This window comes from Carassius gibelio, chromosome A3 (genome assembly GCF_023724105.1).
Source record: "Carassius gibelio isolate Cgi1373 ecotype wild population from Czech Republic chromosome A3, carGib1.2-hapl.c, whole genome shotgun sequence".
Classification (NCBI taxonomy): domain Eukaryota; kingdom Metazoa; phylum Chordata; class Actinopteri; order Cypriniformes; family Cyprinidae; genus Carassius; species Carassius gibelio.
The window spans coordinates 31492115-31515071 of NC_068373.1; the positions used below are offsets into that span (position 1 = coordinate 31492115).

At 36.3% G+C, this 22957-nt stretch overlaps 2 protein-coding genes across 4 annotated transcripts; both read right to left on the minus strand.

The window, feature by feature from the left end:
• Window positions 1-1111: 1111 nt before the first annotated feature.
• On the minus strand, window positions 1112-5118 carry LOC127942611 (hepatocyte cell adhesion molecule). 3 transcript variants are annotated; one of them, XM_052538457.1, is made up of 5 exons: window positions 3996-5118; window positions 3036-3638; window positions 2848-2952; window positions 2672-2733; window positions 1112-1307 (listed from the first exon to the last, which is right to left on the minus strand). In XM_052538457.1, the coding sequence occupies exons 1-5, from the start codon at window positions 4042-4044 to the stop codon at window positions 1260-1262; spliced, it is 867 nt and encodes a 288-aa protein (XP_052394417.1). In that variant the 5' UTR covers window positions 4045-5118; the 3' UTR covers window positions 1112-1259. The 3 variants fall into 3 exon arrangements, with proteins under 3 accessions (XP_052394417.1, XP_052394400.1, XP_052394409.1); XM_052538440.1 differs by having other exon boundaries at window positions 2672-2952; XM_052538449.1 differs by lacking the exon at window positions 3996-5118 and having other exon boundaries at window positions 2672-2952; window positions 3036-3727.
• A 5281-nt stretch (window positions 5119-10399) lies between these two features.
• On the minus strand, window positions 10400-19063 carry LOC127943314 (E3 ubiquitin-protein ligase TRIM35-like). The gene is made up of 8 exons (XM_052539683.1): window positions 18933-19063; window positions 17782-18445; window positions 16508-16603; window positions 14910-15140; window positions 14786-14808; window positions 14584-14705; window positions 10630-11281; window positions 10400-10511 (listed from the first exon to the last, which is right to left on the minus strand). The coding sequence occupies exons 2-8, from the start codon at window positions 18175-18177 to the stop codon at window positions 10400-10402; spliced, it is 1632 nt and encodes a 543-aa protein (XP_052395643.1). The 5' UTR covers window positions 18178-18445; window positions 18933-19063.
• Between the last annotated feature and the right edge of the window lie 3894 nt (window positions 19064-22957).

Here is a 22957-nt window from a genome sequence, read left to right on the forward strand (position 1 = left end):
TATAATTTCCAAGGTGGATATTTTGACATATTTCTTATGTATTTGTCGGCACTAGAGCAAAAATAAGCAAATTCGATGTTCTAGTGTTTTCAGATGCCTTTCTCTACATGAGTCCTGAACACCAGAACACCGCGGTGCTGAATTGGGCTCTTTCACTTCTTTTTGTTTGTTCAAACTGCGATTTGTATTTGTTCGTTCAGATGCAGGAGGGACTTCGAGGAGAACTTCGCAGAAGAGAGCTCGGTTCAGTGTCGCTGTTCGTGATACGCGGCTCTCTCTCTCTCTCTCTCTCTCTCTCCGCACCGAACACAGCGCCAGAGTAACCAGCTACTCTGTTCAGCTTTTCCGCGTCTTGTGTTTGGATGCTTTAATGTTTAAATCGACAAGCAGTAAGGCTTAAAAACATGTGAATGAGATCATCTTTCGTGACGATGCACAGCAGTGGCCCGTCAACTGTCCTGAGCATCTTTTTAGGCTGTCCTCAGCCAGTCAGTTATATAAAATATCAAGGTGAAAGTCATCATAGCTTGATTAGTATAGACCCAGCTCTCAACCCAACTTTGAGAATAGATTAACGGCGATATTTTTTTATCGCCCGATAACGCAACACGTTAACGCCAATAGCGGCCTACCACTACTATATATATATATTATAAATGCAATTTGGTCAACTGAAAGTTAAAAGTTTAATTGAATAGTCTGAGTTACCTTAGATGGGAAATTGTAGTTATTGTAACAGATTCTTAGTTCAGTGAATGAACACTTTCTAAAATAAAGATCTTGAAATGTCTTGCTTGTTCAACAAGACAAAATCAACTTTTTTAGGGCAGCAATTTTATTTTTATTTTTTGGTTTGTCAATAGAGTGATGAAAATCTCTCAGATTTAATCAAAATATTTCCTTTTGTGTTTCAAAAATGAATGATAGTCTTACAGGTTTGGAACAACATGACGTTACTAGAACATAAATTGTCATTTTTGGGTGAACTATCGCTGTAATATTAGCCATTTGGTGACTATTAGTTAAAAAAGAAAAGAAAAGAAAGAAAAGCAAGAACTGAAAGACCCTAGAAACAGAGTGAAGGGCAGAATCAATGTTTAATAAAGTTAGGACAATTTTCATATGGCAAGATAAAAACAGGCAATTTATTTTGTGTTAGGTTTCTGAATGCTATTTATGTAAAACAAAATTTAACTAATACAGAGCAACAACATTTTAAACAATACAATATCTTTATGTGCATATGGGAGAGCATCTTATCACCATTTTTTGGGAACATTTTCATAAACAGCATTCATCTTTGATTTCTGCAGGGAAAAATACATAAAAAAAAAACACTCAATCAGCAATGATGCTCATGCAAAAGAAAATAGTAGCAGTCCAGCTGAATTAACTTTGTGCAAAACTTTATGTTTTAGCCATACTACAAAGAGTTGCTAACATGGAGCAGCTAGAGGAAATGACATCGATCATGACTTTAAGCAGATAAATCATCAGACAGTATTTCATGACAGATTTTACTCTGAGAATGATTGTCTTTCACACATGTGACAGCACAGACGCTAGTCTTGTTGAAGCACATTTATAAAGAAACCAGTGTCTGCTAAAGCTGCATGAACCACAGATCAACGACAGACTCCAGCACTTACTCAGCAGTGCTACTTTCTGTACAATGACCATCTAATCATATACAAATTACTTTCTATGGGTTATTATTGATGATCACTGCGCTCTCTTTTAATGTGTATTTTCATTTCTAATCTATTGAATGATGAACTAACACTAAATGTATAAACCTTTATCAGTGGCTTTTGTTTAAACCTAAAAGTTTCAATACATTTAAAACACACTGCCTATGTGCTCATATGTTTTGATTTGTACTAATTAAATTTTAGGTCTGTTAAATGGAAAAACTTGTGCTGAGGTGCAAAGAGCATGCATCCTTCATTGACTACTGTAACTATAAATAGCATAAAAATACTGTTAAACACTTCAGATGTGCTCCATAAACTGAAGGTTGTACTTAAAATACATACGTTTTAGCACAAATCATATGAACTTGTACGAATGAGGTCATACAAATTCATTCGAATTTGTAAAATATGTACAAGTTGCCGTGAGATCAGACTGGTTGAGCCAAGTTCGAAGCTGTTGTAAATGCCTCCACAAACATACACCGTTGTTTACATTTGTGTGTTGCTCAGCATTTTGTTGCTTTTATTAATATCTTTACACTTTATTTGCTCTGTTTTAATCTGTGAAACCTTATAATGTATATGGAATAAACACTTTATAAAACTCTGCTTCACGTCGTTATCTGTTTTAAAATCACTGTAAACCACAGCTTCACAGGGCTCATAGCTTTAATTTATATCTGATAGATGTATTTTCTAGAGTCTTGCTCATCTGCAATACGTCTGTAGGACGTTTCCTATCAGATGTCTAAAAGACGTTTAGAAGATGTCTTTGAGATGTTTATGATGTAGAATGAATGTAAAATGGACATCTTACAGATGTCTATCAGATGTTTGAACACTGCAGATGTTTTCCAGATGAAGCGATCTTTAACAGATCTTACAGATGTGCGTGTGTTATCTGGACACACTGACCCTCTGATCGTGCAAACTTCACTCACACAAACTGACTGTAACAACATCTTTCAGCTACTTACTGTTTTTGCTGGTGTTGGTTTACACAACACTGAATCAGTTCTGTCTTCATCGTGCGTCTCGACTGCATTAACAATAATCACATGTGCATTAAAATGACAAAGTTTCATTATTAATGGAAATGAACTTGTTTTAAAATGATAAATATGTATGCATATTAATTGTGTGCTCCTGTGACCTGTTTTTCTACATTTCTTGCAGATGCAGCAGATCACGACTGCAGCTACAATCAACAGAGATCCAGACGCGATAAGCACAACGTACAGTAAAGGAAGGCCCTGATCTGTAACAGATTAAATGACTCAATCTGTCTGATCTACAGCAGACCTGAAACATAAGAGTAAATCAGTGTTAATATCCCCATACCTGCAGATGTGTGACAGAGCTGAGTGATGTCCAGATGTTGAGTCTGGTGGCTGATGGGATTGTTGAGCACACAGCTGTAGCTGTTTTTATCCTGATCTTCCAGCTCCAGAGGAAGAGAGAGACTGATGCTGAGATCAGACACACTGATGCTGGACAATAAACTGATTCCTCTGAACCAGGAGAGAGTCACATGACTCACATTCACGACTGAACACACCAGTGAACATGATGAAGATGATGATGATGAGTTTCTGCTGATGACAGGAACAGGCAGAACACCATACACAGTGAGATTGAAAGTCTTGATCGCACGTTTGATGTCTAGTTTATAATGTCCAGCGTGATCAGTTCTGGTGTGTGTGATGGTCAGAGATCCAGTTTGATCGTCCAGCTTCAGTCTGTCTCTGAATATACCATCAAGAACACCATCAAATAGAGTCATGCTGTCAGCCAGGACATTAATTTCAGCTATTAGAGTGTTTTCAGGTCCAAACGTCCACAGAATCAGATCATCATCCATCATTTCAGTAAGATCAGAGTCTAGAGTGACTGAATCTCCCTCCATCACTGACTGATTCCCATTAGTTTTAGCAGGAAACACACCTGAAGAACAGGAACAGGAACATTAGGACCACTGTGGTTCAAACCAGGGTCAGGTGGACAGATTGGACATGTACACTGGGATAAGACTAGACTGGCACACACCTGAACTTATAGAGCTTCCAAAAAGCGAATTTTTTTTTTTTTTTTTTTTTCAACAATGCCTTAAAAGAAGCAAATTTGGTTCCTCAAAGAACCTTCCATTAAACAGTTCTTAAAAGAACAATATATTTCTTTATGTGTGAAGAATGTCTATTAAGAGCCTTTGTTTAAGAGAGTAATAACTGTAGCTCCATCACCGTTTTAAAACAACAGCAGGTGAAAATGAACTGTAGTTTGTCAGACTGAGGTTAAACTTACCAGTCAGATGACAGCAGCTCAAACAGAAGACCACCAGCGTGTGAAACATCTTTCTTCGTTCAGTGTCTGATCTCAAATGACTGTGGACTGATCTGGTATGAGCCCCCCACAACAGAGTTTGACCCTCGTGTAGTTCACAACGAAACACACGTCATACGTCCTGTACTTATCAAAATAATCTTCTGCCTCTAATTAAGACTTGAACTGTTTTGATCATGTAACACTGATCGTGTTGTTGATCTTTCAGAATGTTGCTAATAATCATGGTTAAAAAAGAAACTAAGAGTTCAAGTTATCTACCACCTGACATTGGCAGAATTACTGAGGTGTGACTCTAGCAGCTCATCTGAATCAAACCGAAACCTTCTGTGGTCACTTTTCTCCAGAAACATGGTTTGATCTGCAAGGTGGACACAGATCTTGTACGTGGCCATTTGTTTGATCTGTGCTCAGTTTGTAGATCAAGAGTTTCTTGCTGACTTCCTGTCTAGATAAAACCCTTTACACCGTAACACTGACTCAGAAAACACTGTTTATTAGTAAATGTTTCAGATATCTCATTTCTGTTTTCCCCTGACACTCTTGTTGTAGTTACTTTTGCCCTCAAAAAAAAAAAAAGTGGGCTGAAATGTTCCACTATGAGGAGAATAAGAAACTGGCTCTGGTCTAGCACACACAGAATGAGTTGATTGATTGATTTGACAGAATAATTGTGGTCATATACGCAATTTGGCTTTTCTGCATTGTTTTTTTTACTCTTTGTACAGCAGTTATTGCTCATTCTAAATGTATTTTAATGTGTTTCATCTGCCTCACATTGAAGTGAAACTCTGTCTATGGTTTCCATTCTTCTGTAGATGACGGTGTGTTCATCTGGAAGTCTAGAGACTTTACTGATCCAGTTCTTGAACACTCACATACTCGTGCATTAAGAAGACGATCACATACTCAGATGAACCTGCACCAAAAGTGGTGTTAATGTGCTTGAGCGCGTCTTTCTCTAGATCTGTATATATTCGTGGCATGAGGACAAGGAGAAGGGCATGAGGTCCAGGACCAGACAGAAGGAACAATCTCTTCACATGCTGTTCTTCAGGAGAGAGAGCAGGATTAAAGGTCAGGAGAGCTGATTACCACCACACTTCTCTTCAAAACAATCCCATCATGCCTCTCAAACTAGTTCAGGGAGGACAGTGACCCTCAGAAGGCCTTTCGTCGTATCGTTACACATTTGATCGATGTGTAGATGTTTTAGACCGCCATTGTTGTTTGTGTGATGACATCCAATGTTTGAGTCCCATTCTCTTGATGCTACAGCACGATAAACATCATCTGAACCCAAGCAGAACAAACAAGCAGAATAACATAGACTTAATACTCAAACTGTACATTAAAATGAAGAGAATCAGGAATGTTAGATAAGTTTACATCTTTTCCCACTCGTTTCTTCTTCTCTTATCCTTAGGAACAATGGCGCGGGAAGGGGGGTGCTGAGGGGGCTGCAGATCCCCCCTCCCCCCCACCGTCATAGCATCAGCCCCCCCTGGGGGGGCTGTGGACTAACCTAATATTGTACTTAAAAACGTGAAAAAAAATAAAAATATATTCATCAGCAACACACCTGAACGCAAGGCCATTATTTATTTCTGTATGCTGTTGCCTATTCACCGTAGTCCTGTGGCTGAAGAGGCCTAGGCTAGCATAAGGCAGCACATCACTAAATAATAGTGAATAATTATTTAGTGAATATATATGACATATATACTTAATTGTTTTTTTTTTTGTTTTTTTTTTTCATTTAATTTTTTTTTTTTTTTTCAGAAATGACCATCCCCGTTCTCAGTGGCGTTTTCTCCCTGAAGCCAAGGGAAGCCATCTCTTCCGACAATCACTATTATTGTAAATAAAAAAAATATTTGACTTGTGACATGGCCTCTCATTTCTATGGAGAAAATGAAATAAATGTAGAATTTGTCATGCTTTGTTCCGATCAGAATAATGGGCGTTTACTAGCCGCTCTCAAGCAGCACGACCGCATGCATAATTATGCCACAAAGAAATGATTATGAATTTGTCAAAAATAGCAAGGAGACATTTAACTGTTTATTAATAAAATGGTGTTTTCTGTGTCGCTGCAAAGACGATGCGGACTCGCCATGAACGCCAGAGAGAAATGCACATTTCATATGGATTAGGCCTACATATTCAGAGAGTAGCCTATTTCTTTTCGTTTTGAATATTTTCGTTTAAAAGTAGACATTTTTAAGCTTTCTATAATAGATAGCCTATATTTCTCAAAACTGTCTGTGAGGCACAAGCTGAGTTTCTGCGCCCTCCAGTTCACGTGCAATACAAGTGATGTGCCAGTGTAGTGGTATGGACTCAAGTAGTCATGTTTGTATTGTTTTCATTAATATTATGACTTATCATCTGTTAAATATGGTTCTTGCTTTAAATGTATATTAAAATAGAATTGTATATTATACTGTATAACTATGCCAACTTGAAGATCACTTAGACCTGTAGACGCTGGCGGGTGACGCTAGAGGGTGATCATGAGCCGCAGGAGATAGAGCTTCATTTATATATGAAGAAGCCACTCTTGCAGCCACTGATTCACAATTGAAAGATTTCTTTCTCTCTCTGTTTATGTGTTTCTGCAGGTAAGATAAGTGATGTGGCATCGCAGTTTGAGTTCATAAAGTGTTTATACTTTAGTTATTTGTGTTAGTTTGATGACTTTGTATACATAATCGATCACTTTAGTGGTTGATGTGCGGCCGGCCGCACCCGCGCGATGGATTGCGCAATCGCGGCTGGGAGGCGGCTGACGCTGCTGCGTTGGTGGAGGCCGCGCGATGCATTGACATGGGTGCTTAGTGTCCTCAGTAATATACTTGTAATCACTCGTTATTATGAGAGTTTATATTTGTTTATTGTAACGATTGTGTTTTGTACATCTGTCATGTTTTAGAGTCAACTAAATTGCTGATAAAGATCGTTTACAACAGAGCACATAGAGAGAAGTAGTTACTAAAAAGGAAACAAAGAGCTTACACCGTTTGTGTAAGATTATTGAGTATTATTTTCGGATGTCATGGAAATGTTAATGTGTTACAGACAGTATAGCAATATATTCTCATTTTCTTTCAATGTATTGTGATATGATTGTTTAAAGTGAGTTTAAGGACATAGAGCTTCATTTATATATGAAGAAGCCACTCTTGCAGCCACTGATTCACAATTGAAAGATTTCTTTCTCTCTCTGTTTGTGTTTCTGCAGCAATAAAACAATATATGTGCCACCAGAAGTCTCCGCCTCTTCTGTGTGTGCAACACCAGCTCCTTATTACATTGTCTGCTAATATATTTGCTTGTTTATTAAATACAGGCAATGGGTTGATAAAATATTGATCAAAATTAAGATACAATTTATACAAAACGAAAATATTTTAAACAGAGTCTTTCTACAAAACAAAACTCTATAAAGTGGTCAAAATCATGTCTTACCCACTCCATATCTCATAGGCTATTGCGCATGATGTATCATATCTTTCTCATGCTGCATGCTCACTTTCATAATAAACATTGATTAAAAAAATTACATTAGCCTATAATATTTAAACAAATATGAAACCAAATGTGTTTTCTTTAATGGTTACAACACATAGCCTAAACAGTACAGAGATTTTTTAAAATTATTTTTATTTATTTATTTTTATTAAACATCAAAGTACAAGTACATCAAGTACAATTTTTGTGTATAAAACAGTAACAATCACGCCAGGGGAGAAGACTAGAGAAATTTCATGTCGTCAGTCACAACATAATGACGTCACATATTTTCCAACCCTAATTTGTTCTGTAGAAACCGTGATGAATCAATCTTAACTTCGAGCTAAAGTTACTCAAACTAAACTCTGAATCTCTGAGCAGTGTGAACAGATGCTCGTGTGTCACGATGTGTTTCAGGCGTCTGACTGCAGACAGCTCACACACACACACACACACACACACACACACACGCACACACACAAACACACACACACACGAACCCTGCATTGGTTTAACTCCTTAAGTGTCACTGGCCCACCGGTGGGCCCAAAGCCATTGCATATTTAAAACCGTAATATTCTATACTAAACCTAAACTAATCTTGACAAACTATATATCATTGGAGACCTTAGAGGTTGTATTTTTTATATTTGACCACTGTTTTATATTTAAAATTATGTAGTGACAGTAATTCATAAATTTGTGACAATAAAATTTAGCAAAAAAAAAAAGTAGTTGCCTTTTGTTACAAAAAGCTGATACATACATATACAATCACGAAAGTATATATTTCTTATATTTTTTTGGCTGCCAATAATTCAGACAAAACATCTTTTCTAGTTTTTATAAAAAAAATTGAGAATAAATTGAATATGTATATTTGTATATCTATGATTGATGTTGCAAGTATTCAGTAAAAAATTAAATGAATGTCAATTTCATGTATGATCATAATATGATGTGATAATATGATCATGATCATGTATGAAGTTTCTGTAACAACACTCTAGTAGCTATGTTTGATTAAAAAATCATTTACAACCTATCTAGAATGTTTTATTGCTGTTTGAATAAAAAAAATCAAATCAGTCGTCCATTACAATTCATACAAGGAGCATAACTAGGACCTAGTGGACATTGTTGGTATAGCAACTAAAAATAACACAGAAACCTCATTTTTTGTGATATCAATGTCAAATTTGGAACACAACTTCTTTAGATTTTAGGCTTTTCATTTGACATGAAATTAAATTCAACACATACTTTTTTTTTTTTTTTTTTATAAAATATAAATAAATATTAAATTATTATTTTTTATTACAACAAACTTAAACACCTATAACTTTTTTATTTTACATTTTATTCAACTTCTTTCACATGTACAAGAAACTTCCAAGTGTGTTTTTAAAAACGAGCCCAAAATTAGGTTCATATTCCAAACCGTTCCAGAATTACATTAATTTGAATCTGCACATGCCCTTTTCAGCTCTACCCCCAAAAAGGGGGGGTGACACTTAAGGGGTTAAAGCCCTCAGATAATGTCCCAGACAGCAGATTTCATCAAACCATTACTGATAAAAAGAGCTGAAGAGGTAATAATAGAGATGTTCAGCATAAGTGATGAATGTGATCTTGTAAATGTGTAGTTTTGAAGGAAAATCTGAATAAAATGCAGTAAAAGAAATGCACAAATACATCCAGATGCTATACTCTAGATAAAGTTCAGATGACTGAATGCTTGTTCGCACCCTCACAGTCCTCATGTCACCCCAAAATAATTTTCTAGATCCTCCCGGTTTATTCACAATAATCTGGTGTATAAAATCAGTAAATACCATCTTTCCTTTCAGTTTACACTGTTTCTGGTTATTAACCCAGTATCAGGAGCAAATACCCTACTTTGACCATTTTAAACTGTGAACTAGACTCAAATAAGTAATGAACACATACCTGAAGTCCAGAAAAGAGGTTTGCAAACTGTGAATTCATATTTCTGTGCATGGTATTTTACATAAGAGCATGTTGAAGAATGATGGAGATGGGGAAGAATATTATTCATATATCTTCAGAAATAAGCATTTGTTTCTGCATTAAAATGATCAGATGAACAAAACCCATCAAAATCTGTTGATATGTTGTATGATTATTAACAGACATGTAGCATCATCAGTTAAAATGGACTATTACAACATATACAAAGTTTCCTGTAAGAAGTTTAATGTAACGAAATGAACCAAGGTTAGAAAATGAGCATGTATTTATATTATGATTATGATTTCTGTATTTATTCATGGTCATTAAAGTTATCAATCTTGCTGTAATCAAGTCTGTTATTAGCAGAAAGTGCTTTATTCTAATCTAGACATCACTATTTCAATCAAGAGCTTCAGTTATTAATGTTTTATTAGTTTTGTCACAGCTCAGGTGTATCATGTCATCAGTCTCATTAGTTTTGTTAATAAGCTCTGTGTTCATAATCAGTGAGTTTGTTATTGTACTATTTTGTTGTTTTGTCATTAATAATAATGAATCAGCACTATTTTGTTCAGAGAAAATGAAAGACCTAACATTAAAGATTCTGAGTTTCACTGATAAATGTTTTCTTGTTAAATATGCAGTGTAATCAGTTACAAGAAAACTTTATGTGACAAATGTCAGAATCAGAGTTTAATATGATCAGTGTACATGTGTAATATTCGGTCTATAGTCCCGTGCTCTTGTGATGCATCTTTTGGTGAAGAGCAGAGTTTTATTCTCAATGGGGTGGACATCCAAGTATCAAGCACTGATTTAGAGATGTCCTGCAATCTCTTACTGTAGATCACTGCAGTAATAACAGAGTTCAGAGTTCAGATGTGATCTCTGATAGTGAAGATGTGAATCTGTCTTAATCTACTCTTCTCCTGCGTGAGCGTCTCGTGTAGATGATCTCTGTGAATGGAGTATTTTAACAGCTCCCGACTAAACAAGAGGAAAGTGAGCCGTCAAAGACTAAAACACTTCTCATGATCTCTTCAGTTTTCATCTGTGTGTGAAAGAATCGTGGAGGATCATCTACACACACTTTCCTGACACTGACTTTGGTGCTGTTTTCTCTCCTCGTCCTCTTCTGGTGTCCTCTCTTCTTCTCTGAGCATCTTCATACATCTGATTACTGTAATATCCTCTTCTGTTCTTCTCTATCATTGTGTCAATCTTCTCCAGCAGATCTGTCACCTGCTCTCTGTTATTCTCATCTTCATTGTTGAAGACGTGATATCTGTCTCCAGACTCTTGAACTAGATGTCTCATTCGACTGTTCCTCTTAATGAGATCCTCAATGGACTTTCCTTTCAGTAGATCTCCATGAGTGAAGAGAATGATGGAGTATTTTAACACCTCCTGACCAAACATCATCTCAGTCTGCTCAAGAATCCGCTGATCATGTTCAGTAAATCTCAGATTCACAGGAAACACAAAGAGAAAAGCGTGTGGTCCAGGACTGGACAAATCAACACTCTTCATGATCTCTGTCATTAAGTCTTCTTGGATCATGTCTGTGTGAAATAATCCAGGAGTATCAACTACAGTCACAGATCTGTCTGAAACAGTGGCGTGAACAGATGAACATTCACAGGTCACTGCAGTCACACTTATCTCAGATCTGAACTCTTTCTGTCCCAGTATTGTGTTTCCAGCTGCACTCTTCCCAACACCAGATCTTCCCAGCAGCACTAATCGTCTTTCTGACACTTTATGACAAAAGAAAACAGATCACACCATCACTTATTTTACCTCAACAGTAAACATGTAGTACATTCCTATAATAATATAATACAGTTACAGTAACATACAGTCAATAATGATTCTGCATCCAGATGAAGCAGACTAAATCTGCCTGCAATTTTTTTTTTTAATGTGTTTTAAGCTACTCTTTTTTTAGTAATGTCACAATACATCTGAAAAGTTTTTAAATCTTTTACTATTAATGAAATGAATTAATGAAATACTTCTTGTTTTCAATCAATGAAACCTAAACTGTAATGCAGTTTGCAGGGAAATGTTCCCGTTATTGTCCTCAGTTCCACTCAATATCCAGAGATATCCTCGACCTGATCGCACAGACACTAGCTGGATGATGACATCACTGAGTTCAACTATGAACTTTCTTTAACTGAAATGAGTGTGTATTATTCTCCTTCTGCATTATTGACACACTATTTTCCTAAATAATGCTTTTCAGTTGCTTTGACACAACCTGTAATGTTAAAAGCATTATATAAATAAAAGATGACTTGACCTGACAACAGAATAACAGTAAATCACCACCAGCAGAGGACTTTTATTATGTTACTGTGTATACTTTATTATACACTGACCAATCAGTGGACAGAGGCATTCATTCCTGTCTTCATGTTTTTCTCCATTTTGCCTGAATATTTGTGGTATAATGAATGATTAGTTCACCTTGTAAATTAACAAATCATTCATTAATGGCCAATCATTATTAAACAGAGATACCAGAGAAAACACAGGAAAACACGTCATGTTCACGTACAGTGAGAAATAGAGCTGCACACCACCAGTCAACAGTTTTTCAACAGTACGATTGTAATGTTTTTATTTATTTATGTATTTTTTTTGAATTATCTTCTGCTCACCAAGCCTGCATTTATTTGATTCAAAAACAGCAAAAACAGTACCTTTCTATAAATGAATAGAAAGATCCAAAGATCAGCGTTTATCTGAAATAAAACTATTTTGTAACATTATACACTATTCCGTTCAAAAGCTAGGAGTCAGTGATTTCTTTTAGGAAAACTTAATTAAATATAGAAATTAATAATTTTATTTAGCAATGATCCTTTAAATTGATCAAAATTGATGATAAAGACAAACATAATAAAACAGAAATACATTACATTTCTCCAGTCTTTGTACTATATTTGTGTACATACGTCTTCTGTTATTTCTGGGAGTATGTTACAGTGATAATAGTGAGACGATCCTCTAGCAGCAGAGCAGCTCACTGTTCACGACGGGCGAGATAGTGGAACAAAATCCTAAATACTGAATTGGGGACGAGGGGTTTATGAATATCTCTGAAGGGAACTGACTGTCATCTGAGAAGTTTTGACGGCGATAGTATTCTCTTCTTCTCATCCCTTCTCGTCTTAACTCTGAGACTGTCCTAGATTTAGCAACTTTTCAGCCCCCATATCCCCCCCCACCCCCGCTTCAAATGTAGCCACTTCTTGAACCAACCGTGTTTGTTAAAATAGATCTTCTGTCACTTCTAACTCTATTTCACATGCTAATATATAACTGAAATCATAGCACAGCCGTTGTCTATCATTTCATTCATCCCACTGTCTGACAACAGAGAGATAAAATTATATCTATCAATACATTTTTATTGAGGATTTATTTGTTTTATTCATTTCATTTTATGTTTTGAAGAATGTCATGCAAATTCATTAATAACAGTACAGTTCTGATTGTGGTTACAGGATTGTTGATTTTCCCCCAGTCAGACTTACTTGACTCTCTCTGACTCAAAAGCTGTGTCTGAAAACAACTCACTTCACCCTCAACACCACGACTGAGCTGAGACCCTTGAACAAGATCTGAAACCCCACTGCTCCGGGTGTGTGTGTGTGTGTGTGTGTTCACTGCTCACTGCTGTGAGTGCACTTGGATGGGTGTAATGCAGATGACATATTCAGAGAATGGGACACCGTTGTTGGCCACATGTCACTTCACTTTCACAATGTGGATGCCAGGGGCTGAGTATCCTGTTATTGGGGTCGCTTCACACTGCAGAACAGTAGCCAAAGACACTGTTTAAAGGGGAAGTTCACACGTCAATGAGAAATAAAGCAGCTGAATTCTGATTACTTTTATGTGACTGGTCAAGCTTTTTCATGTAGTTTGGGGTAATAAAGGGTTTTTATAGGGTTCAAATGGTTCACAGGAACAAGACGTTTATGGAGTACCAACTCATGGACATTGCCTTGCCCCAGAACCAACAGTCTGTAATGTTGAGGAGTTTTGGGGAAGAATGTCCACAACAGAGAGCAAGTTTTTTGGTTTTAGTGCTTCCACATTCTAATGCTGATGTAGAGAGGGTTGGTTTGAACAAAACCTCAACACAATCAGCTTGTCTCTGGACGGGACATTATCCTCAATCACGACCGACGATTTATAAAAAACAATCTTCAGAAAACTAAGAGTATAATAATTAAATATATATTTGTATCTGAACCTTTAAAAATTATTATATACTGTATAGATACAGTATCCATTTTACATTTTTGTTTTAATATGCATGCTGTATCTATATATTGTTATACAATTAGTATGATGGGGGGGGGGATTGACAGAGTAGATAATCAGAAAATTAAAAATGGCACGTATTCACTTCATCTTAAATATAATATACACCGGACATTAAATCGTCTTGCATGTGACTGTCAGTGTCTGGGTTGTGTTCCCTGGGTGTCCACTAGATGTCCTCTTTTCCCACGGTGTCTGTCACTTCGTTAATCACATTCCTCACTTCCCTGCTTAATTATTGCACCCAGCTGTCACTAATTACCAATCATCACACTCTGTCAGTTTCCCATTAGTGTTTGTCTCTCCTTGTGTATTTAACCCGGTCTGTCTTAGTATGTGTCATGGAGTCCTTGTTTATTCAGGTCCGTCTCTAGTCGTGCTCTCGTCTTGTGTGCTAGTCTGTTTATGTTTTGGATTGATGTTTTGGTTTTGACACCTGCCTGGACTGTTTCTCTTTTGGATTTACCCTAAATAAATGACATACCCGCACTTGGTTCTCTCACCGTGTTTCCTTGTATCCCGGCCGTGACAGTGACCCTCTCTTCAGGCACAAAAGTTTGCCAACCTCAGCATTACATGCCAGTTCACAGTGTTTTTGTAATATTATTGTTTTTTTTTTTTGTTGTTGTTGTTGTTTGTTTGTTTTATTTTAAATATAGAAAAAATTGTAAGAAATAAATGTATTTTTCTTTTTTAATTGTGTGTATGTTAGACTCACTGTTCTGGACGATGTCCTGCATCTTCTTCCAGACTCTGAAGAGCAGGTTTCCCAAGTATCGTGGCACATGAATCAGAGCTCCAGAAGGAGTCTGTGGATCCGGCTGTGATGAGATCTGGACTCTGGAAGAACATTCAGGATCAGAACTGAAGTGACTTTGGATCAGAAGCAGAGAGAGAAGAGACAGCAGCAGATCACTCACCTTTCCATCGAGACTGGAAACTTCTGCAGAACAAACACACAATTGATCATCAACAACTCAATCTATCAATCAGTCAATAAATCAATCAATCAATCAATCAATCATCAATGATCTGAAATCAGACCTTCAGAAAGCAGACGTCACTGGCGTTCATCATCTCCTCCATGTCTCTGATTGACTGTGAAAGAGCTGAGATGTGTGTGTTGATCTCCTCCAGCCTCTTCTTCATCATCTGCTTCTTCTGCTCCTCTTCCTCTCTCAGTGCAGTGATTGTAGCTTCTTCTTCATCTCTGAGAAACTGATGAAGCGTCTCAAACTGCTGTTTAATCTGACGCTCTGTGTGATCAGCTTGAGACTGAAATCAAACCACATTCACTTCAATCATCTCCATCAACACAATCACATCGTTCAGATCTGAGAGAGACTCAGACATATAACGAGAAGCAGGTCTCTCTGCATGTCATTTACACAAATAATCAACTGGGGACTGTTTCATAAAACAAGTTCACCAAATAAGCAGAGGCAGGCTAAACTGAGCTCCTCTAACACTGACCAATAGAAACACACTGACAGTACAGCGCTCTCTCACATACACTTATATATATATATATATATATATATTTTTTTTTTTTTTTTCCAACATTTATATATATACAGAAAATTCAACTTAAAAAAATAAAATAATAACCAATACAAATATACTACAATCGACTGTATTTGATGTTTAGTGCCAAATATGTACTGGCTTTGTTTTAAGATATTTGCTAATATTTTAAGATGGTGCTACATGTGTATTCAGTTGATCAGCAGTTTCCTGTGACATGTCAGTTATACAGTGAGGAAAACACAACGTCTCAAATGCATTAAACAGAACTGCTGTACAGGTGCATCTCAATAAAGTAGAATGTTGTGGAAAAGTTCATTTATTTCAGTAATTCAGCTCAAATATTAACTAAATTCAGTGCACACAGACTGAATTAATTTAAGACCCTTCCTCCAGACTCTAGGACCTTGGTTTCCAAATGAAATACAAAACTTCAAAGCTCTCATCTGAAAAGAGGACTTTGGGCCATTGTGCAACAGTCCAGTTCTTCTTCTCCTTAGCCCAGGTAAGATGCCTCTGACGTTGTCTGTGGTTCAGTAAATCTCTCGACACGTCTGTGTGCGGTGACTCTTGATGCCTTGACCCCAGCCTCAGTCCTTGTGAAGTTCACTCAAATTCTTGTATCGATTTTGCTTCACAATCCTCATAAGGCTGTGGTTGGTTGTGCATCTTTTTCTTCCACACTTTTCCCTTCCACTCAACTTTCTGTTAACATGCTTAGATACAGCACTCTGTGACAGCCAGCTTCTTTGGCAATGAATGTTTGTGTGCATTGAAATTATTTAATACACAAGTTTCACAATTTGAGTTGAATTACAGAAATGAACTTTTCCACGACATTCTAATTTATTGAGATGCACCTGTATTTGCGACATTAATGATCTTGACTCATTGAAATGGATCAAATTAGTGAACTTAAATTGTTGTATATGGAACCGCATTAGGCCTGACTGATTTATTAGGTCATTCATATCAGGTTTGGGCTTAAATCACTGCTTTTCTAAGTGTCTTTTATGAAACAGCCCCCTGAAGTCCATTATATTAAATATATCAGATCATAACCGTATCTAGTGACCCTGCAGCTGTAATGAAAATGACTCTGGACTCTGTTTCCTTACCTTGATATTTTCAACTGTTTCCTCAAACTCTCCTTTCATTGTTTCACTGTGTTTCAGTTTTCTTTGTAATGTTTGCAGTGCTGTATTGATCTCCTCCTATAATTGAACAAAAATACATTAAACATCAGATTACAGTAAAAAAAGAAGACTATACAGTGATATTATTATATAATGAATTTAGTGCAAAAGTATAATGATTCCTTCTGTTTTTGTGACCATATACTAAATTCATTTAGTATTAATTTAGTAGCAAGTATTTGTTTTAATACATTACAAAATAAGGTGGTGATTTTGGCCACACAGCTTGTTAGCCACACACACTTCATATACAGTACACATGAACATGAACACAAACATGCACATAAACATTAAGAGATTCAACACATGCACAATGTTACAAGGTTTCAGGGTTAACAGATATAATGATATTGTTTCAGATACTTCTCTTTTGCACAGAGTAATTTAGATTTTATATCTAGCATAGCCCACCATGTTACATTTTGAGTATATGATCTTGTGACCTATGACTTGTTTATGATGTGTTTATGATTCTTTACTATCCTGAGAGCACCTGATACATGTTTAATGTCTGCATATACATCTGCGAGATGTATTTTTTACTGTGTTGCTCACCTGCAGTGTCTCTAAGACGTTTCCTGTCCGTTGTTAAATAGATGTTTAGAAAATGTCTATTATATGTTTATGATTAAGAATGTGTGTAAATCTGCTTTTCTGAGACATTTGTCAGATGTTTCCCAGATCAAACACCCTTATCAGACATCTTAGAGACGTACCTGTGCAATCTGGGTAATAATGTTCTGCAACAATTATTTATGTTTTTACATAACTTAGGTTTTTAGTTTATATGCCAAAAAGTTTTATGGACCCATTAATATGACAAAACAATCTAAAGCTGGACTAAACCAAGTGTGCCGCACAAGTCTTGAAATGTGAAGCCAAAATGTTTCGATCACCCCAGTATAAGCCATAGATCCGCCCTCTCCATGTGATCTACTGGGACGTGAGACAAGCTAAATAATAAAATATCACTTCAAATATAATAATGGGACGCGTCTCCAGACTCGGGTCTCGAATCAGATCAATATTTCTGAGCTCTATCCGGACATTGGCAGCTTTACTGTTCTTCAGAGGACGAGTGAAAGTGTGTCGTCCATCTTTTTGGCTAAACACAAGCAGTCCTGATCACTGCAGCCCTGCTCAATCAGATCAACTCTTCAGAATGCTTTTCAACAGTTTAAACTCGCTTCTCTTACCTTATATGATGAAACCACTTCATCGATGGGTCTGAATTTATGATTGTCGTGTTTCTGTGAGTTAATACACACTAAACACACCGGCTGTTTGTCCTCCAGACAGAAGAGCTTGAGTTTCTCACTGTGTAAACTGCAGATCTCCTCAGATCCTGATGAACGAACCTCATTCCTCTCCTTCAGGAACGACTCGCACAGGTTTTTTAACACTAGATTAACTGGAGGATCAGGTTTTGAGGATCTTCTCCTGCAGACGGGACACTCCTGAGTTCCTTTGGTTCTCCAGAACTGATGGAGACACTCTTTACAGACACTGTGACTGCATGACAGAAACACAGGAGTCTTGAAGATATCACAGCAAACAGGACAGATATAATCTTCTTCAGACTGTGAAGCCATTGTTTTCTCTTTGAGCTGCAACAATCTAACCTTTACTTTCACTTTCTGGATGAAGTCCGTTTGAAAAATGATTCACTGGAATCACAAAGATCTTCAGTCTGTCTGTTCAGAAATAAACTAAACACAATTCCTTTTTGAAAGAGTTTCTCTTGGTTCTTCGGCGATGAATCTTTATTGTTTTTGTCAGTAGAGAAGAGAGTCAGTTTCTCAGAAAGGAGATAAGATGACACGTCAGTCTCTTCCTGGTAAGAGCTGTGAGAGGAGGAGTCTATGGAGAACAACATCAGGAACACTTCAGGTTCAACTTTTAACAATAAAGCCCACTTGACCTTGAACTTAAAAATACAGACACTGAAACAAACGTGTTCAGATATTATCACGAGTTAAACAGAACACACACATAAGATACACACGTCTAATGAACAAAAACACCAAGTCAGAAGCAGAGAAACAATCTTAAGAAGGAGTTATACTACATTCATTTTGACATTTGACAAACGATTCCCTATAAGAAAATGAGGCAAAAGAAATATTGAATCTCCATTTTGTCTGTTTCATAGAAGGTCCAATATATTTTATTAAAAATAAAGTACACATATTTTTGGTTCCATTATTGGTAATTCTTAACATAAAGGTTCCCTTTATAGAGGGTTTATAAAGGTGCCCATAAATGACTAATAACTCACAAATGCATTATAAATCATTGATAAGCAGTTATAAATGCATGAATAAAAAGGCTGATTTTAATGAAATACCTGCCAAATAGTGAGCCATTTTTAACTCGAATATTATACATGTTGTCACAGTTCAGAAAAGTACTGAACTCATTCATTTCTTCTCAGATCCACATCTGTAAGAAAACAGCTGCTATGATCATAAATGTGACTTTTCCCTGTGTGATGTCTGGACGTTGTTTGCTGTTGTTTTCTAAACTCTCCGTTTTTACTTTCACTTTCGCAGGAGACCTTGATTGGTTCAGGCTGCTGTCAATCATCCGAGATGGGCGGGTTAAAAAGCAGATTTAAAACCAGATTTGGTAAAACAACATTTATTTAATGCAATATTTGCTCATATTTCTTGGGGAATAAAAATAAATAAATAATAATAATAAATTGGCATACCTATTGGTAGATTTAGATTTATAGCCCATTCTAAAGGGTGTGTTTTTTTTTTTTTTTTGTAAGTTCTAAATCTTCTTATATTTGACAAAGAGTGGATTTATAATGTCTAAGTCTGAATATAAAATGATGTTCCATCTAGTGTGTTTACTTGATACTCTTATTTTCACGATCATGTTTTGTAATATTGTTTTGAGTCTGTTTCTCCTCTAGATGTCAGTGAAGCCACTGATCCTGAAGAAGAAACAACTATGTATTCAATTAAAGAGTTCAACAATGACACTACATCTTCTGCAGAGCTACTTTAGAGCTGAAATAACAGCTATTAAAATATTAAATATTACATTTAGTACAATAAAACATTTCATTTAAAAATAACACAATATATTAATATTTACATTTAATAATTTGTCAGACACGTTTATCCAAAGCAACTTACACATGAGGAGAACAACTATCTATCAATCACAATCATATACTGAGATCAACAGTCTCATACTCAAAGATGAAATAAGGAAGATGCAGATCTGCAGGAGTAATGATAACTGATACTGATCGCTAAGATCCTCAGAGAGTTATAACTGAAGAAGAGAGAGCGTGAGTGTGAGTGTGTGTGTGTGTGTGTGTGTGTGTGTGTGTGTGTAAAGAAGCTTGTGAGAGTAAGCTATACATCATTCTGAACTGCAAAGAGTTTACTTGTGTTTGTGTGCTCTCACAACATCAACAAAACCTTCTGCTTTTTTAAAATAAGGAACACATTATTTTGAATTATTTTGATAACTCTGATCGATCGAGTCATGACACATTCGTTTGTATGAAATTGTTCTGATTCTTGTCAACATGCTCTAACACCTGTACCTTTTCTGCGCTCGCGTCTGATGCTGAGGCGAAGTTTAAGTGCAAACTATTTTCACATAAATGTTTTAAAAGACTATTTTACAAGACAGGGCCGTGCACAGACCTTTTGAGGGGCATGTGCTAAAACTGAATAAGGGCACCCCCTCCCTTTTTTTAATATCAATTATATATATTCTCTTTTTTTAGCTATTCTGTTTGGTTTTATAAGCTAATTTGTATTATTTGGTTAACATTTTTATGAATGACATTGAGAAGAGGGGAAGGTGAGCAATGAGTCAAGTATTTTTGTCAAACTTTTTTGAAATATAATTTAAGTAATTCTGTCCAACTCAATTCCAGATTATAAGAAACTATAGCCATACCGTTACTATAACATATCCAACATGTATCCGCCTACCTGGCAAAAATTTGATACTGTGCTGGACCAGGGATGTTGGTTTCTTGAAGGTCTCTTATTCACTACACTTTCACTAAAATAAGCCAGCAATGAAAAAAATAAATAAAAATAGTGTGAAAAGTACAGTTGCAGTGAAAAGCATTTCTGAAGGATCACGTGACACTGAAGAGTACTAACTGCAGTAATGATGCTGAAAATTCAGCTTTGATCACAAAAATAAATTACATTTTGAAATATATTCAAATAGAAAACAGTTATTTAAAATTTTAAAAATATTACACTATATTACTGTTGTTGCTGTATTTTGGATCAAATAAACGAAGCCTTGGAATTAATCATGAATTACATTCTGCATGATAAAATATAAAGATTTCACAGTGATCTTCTGTAATTTTTTTTAGTTACATTACTGTAGTAAAACCATGTTTTACTACATTTTATACAGAGAGTATACGGAGAGTATACCATAACATGATTAGCCTAAATGTTAATAAATTAAGTGTATCAGCAATCATAAATCAAAGAAGAAATTTCTTAGAAATATAGTTATCTAGGTGACGAGGATCACTCGTCGCTTTGTGTAAGTTCCAGTACGAAACAGCGCGGGGGCGCACCTGTTATGATTTTCCGATGGTAAAAACAAATTATATGTTGTTGTATTACTTATCAATATATAGTTTTTGACCAGCGAATGCGTGCAAATGTTTTTTTTTTTTTTTTTTTTTGGTCCGTCATTAAAACGGCGACGGCGCCTGCCGCTGCCGGTATAGCAGTCGATTCTGTTCCCCTCGGAATGTCTGTTCCCCTTTACGCAAACATAATACAATTCTTGCGTAGTTGCCGAGTTACTATACGTACGATCAGAACTAGCATGCGCAAGAAGCGTGACTGGATGTACGTCAAGTCAAATAGTTCAAAATACCGTCCTAAATCTTCAACTTGAAAATAAATTTAAGACGAGAGGTTTTTCAACTTGAAATGTAAAAACATAAGACAAAAATAACGGAACAACTGCAAGATGAATAATAATAATAAAAAAAAAAAACATAAACGGGAGTGTGAGAATCATTTTACTATGCTGCAGTGTAGCAAGAAATTTGTCCCTTTTTGCTTTCCTTACATCCAGGTGTGTTTGGTGTATTTGCATGCGGGAATGTTGCCAAATCCGCGGAATTTAGGGTACCTTGGGAAAATTTTTGATTAACTATTTGGTTGGGTTTATTACACGGATCTGGCAACCCGAGGGGAAACAGACATTCGGAGGGGAACAGAATCGACTGCTACACTGGCATCACGTTACATTTTCATCTACAGGTTACAAACTAGTTTTTGTAGCTATATACACGGAGCGCTCAGTTTTTCCTTTGGTAAAATGCATTTGGCCAAAATCGCATTTTATAAAAGATGAAATGCTACTGTATGCACAGGCTATTTAAGTGTTGTCTATGTATTGGCTATGACTAGATGGCAAATGCTAGCCCTCTCTCTCAGGCGATGTCCCACATGTCTCAGTCAGTCAGACAGACATCCAATAAATAAAATATGAGCCTTTATAGACAAGTGTTTAGTAGTACTTATTCAAACAACAAGATATTTATTTACCCTTCGCAAAACTGTTGAGCTCAGCTGTTGTCTACTGTGCGGCTGCTGTGGAACTTCAGTTGATTCAATGAATATAGAGGGGGCGGAGTTATCAGCTCACTGACAGCTTGAGGATCGAAAAAGATTTACACAAGCTCGTTTTAAGAACTTTCATTTGCTAAATATTTGTAAAACAGACATACAGGCGTAAAGGGTGACCAATAGCATTGATAAAAAAATAATAATAAAAAAAAACACCAAAGAATGTAAGGGCAAAAAGGGCATGTGCTCTGCACAGGTTGAGCCCTACCTGTGCACGTGCCTGTTACAAGATTATCTTTACCTCAGTACGTATTTGGGCTACTATTTAATGAATAACTGCAGACTCATATTTCTGGTGCTCCTGCTCCTTTAAAAACAACAGCCAATAAGATTGAGCGGGAGGGTGTAACAAGGCTATTCTGAGATGATGTATCAGTTTCCCTCTTGTTGTTTATCTTAGTGAGATTGTAAATTGTATTATCTGTTTCTTTCCCCATAATTCTTTCCAATGTGTCAGTACAGGAAGTCCAGATGCTTGTTTTGATCATTAGTCAGATCTTTACACTCCTTAAACATTTAAAAATGAACACGGCAGCTCATTGGCTCTCACGTACTTCCTGTTTCCTGTTTAGATGAGAAGCGCGCCTTTACGAAGAGACTCAAGACTTTTAGCAAACAAATAAAATCCTTCTCTGAAGTTCACACAGAATTATAGCACAGCCATAGTGCTCATCTGGAAGAATTTCTACAGAATGAAGGAAACCGCGGGAAAAGGTTGGAAGTT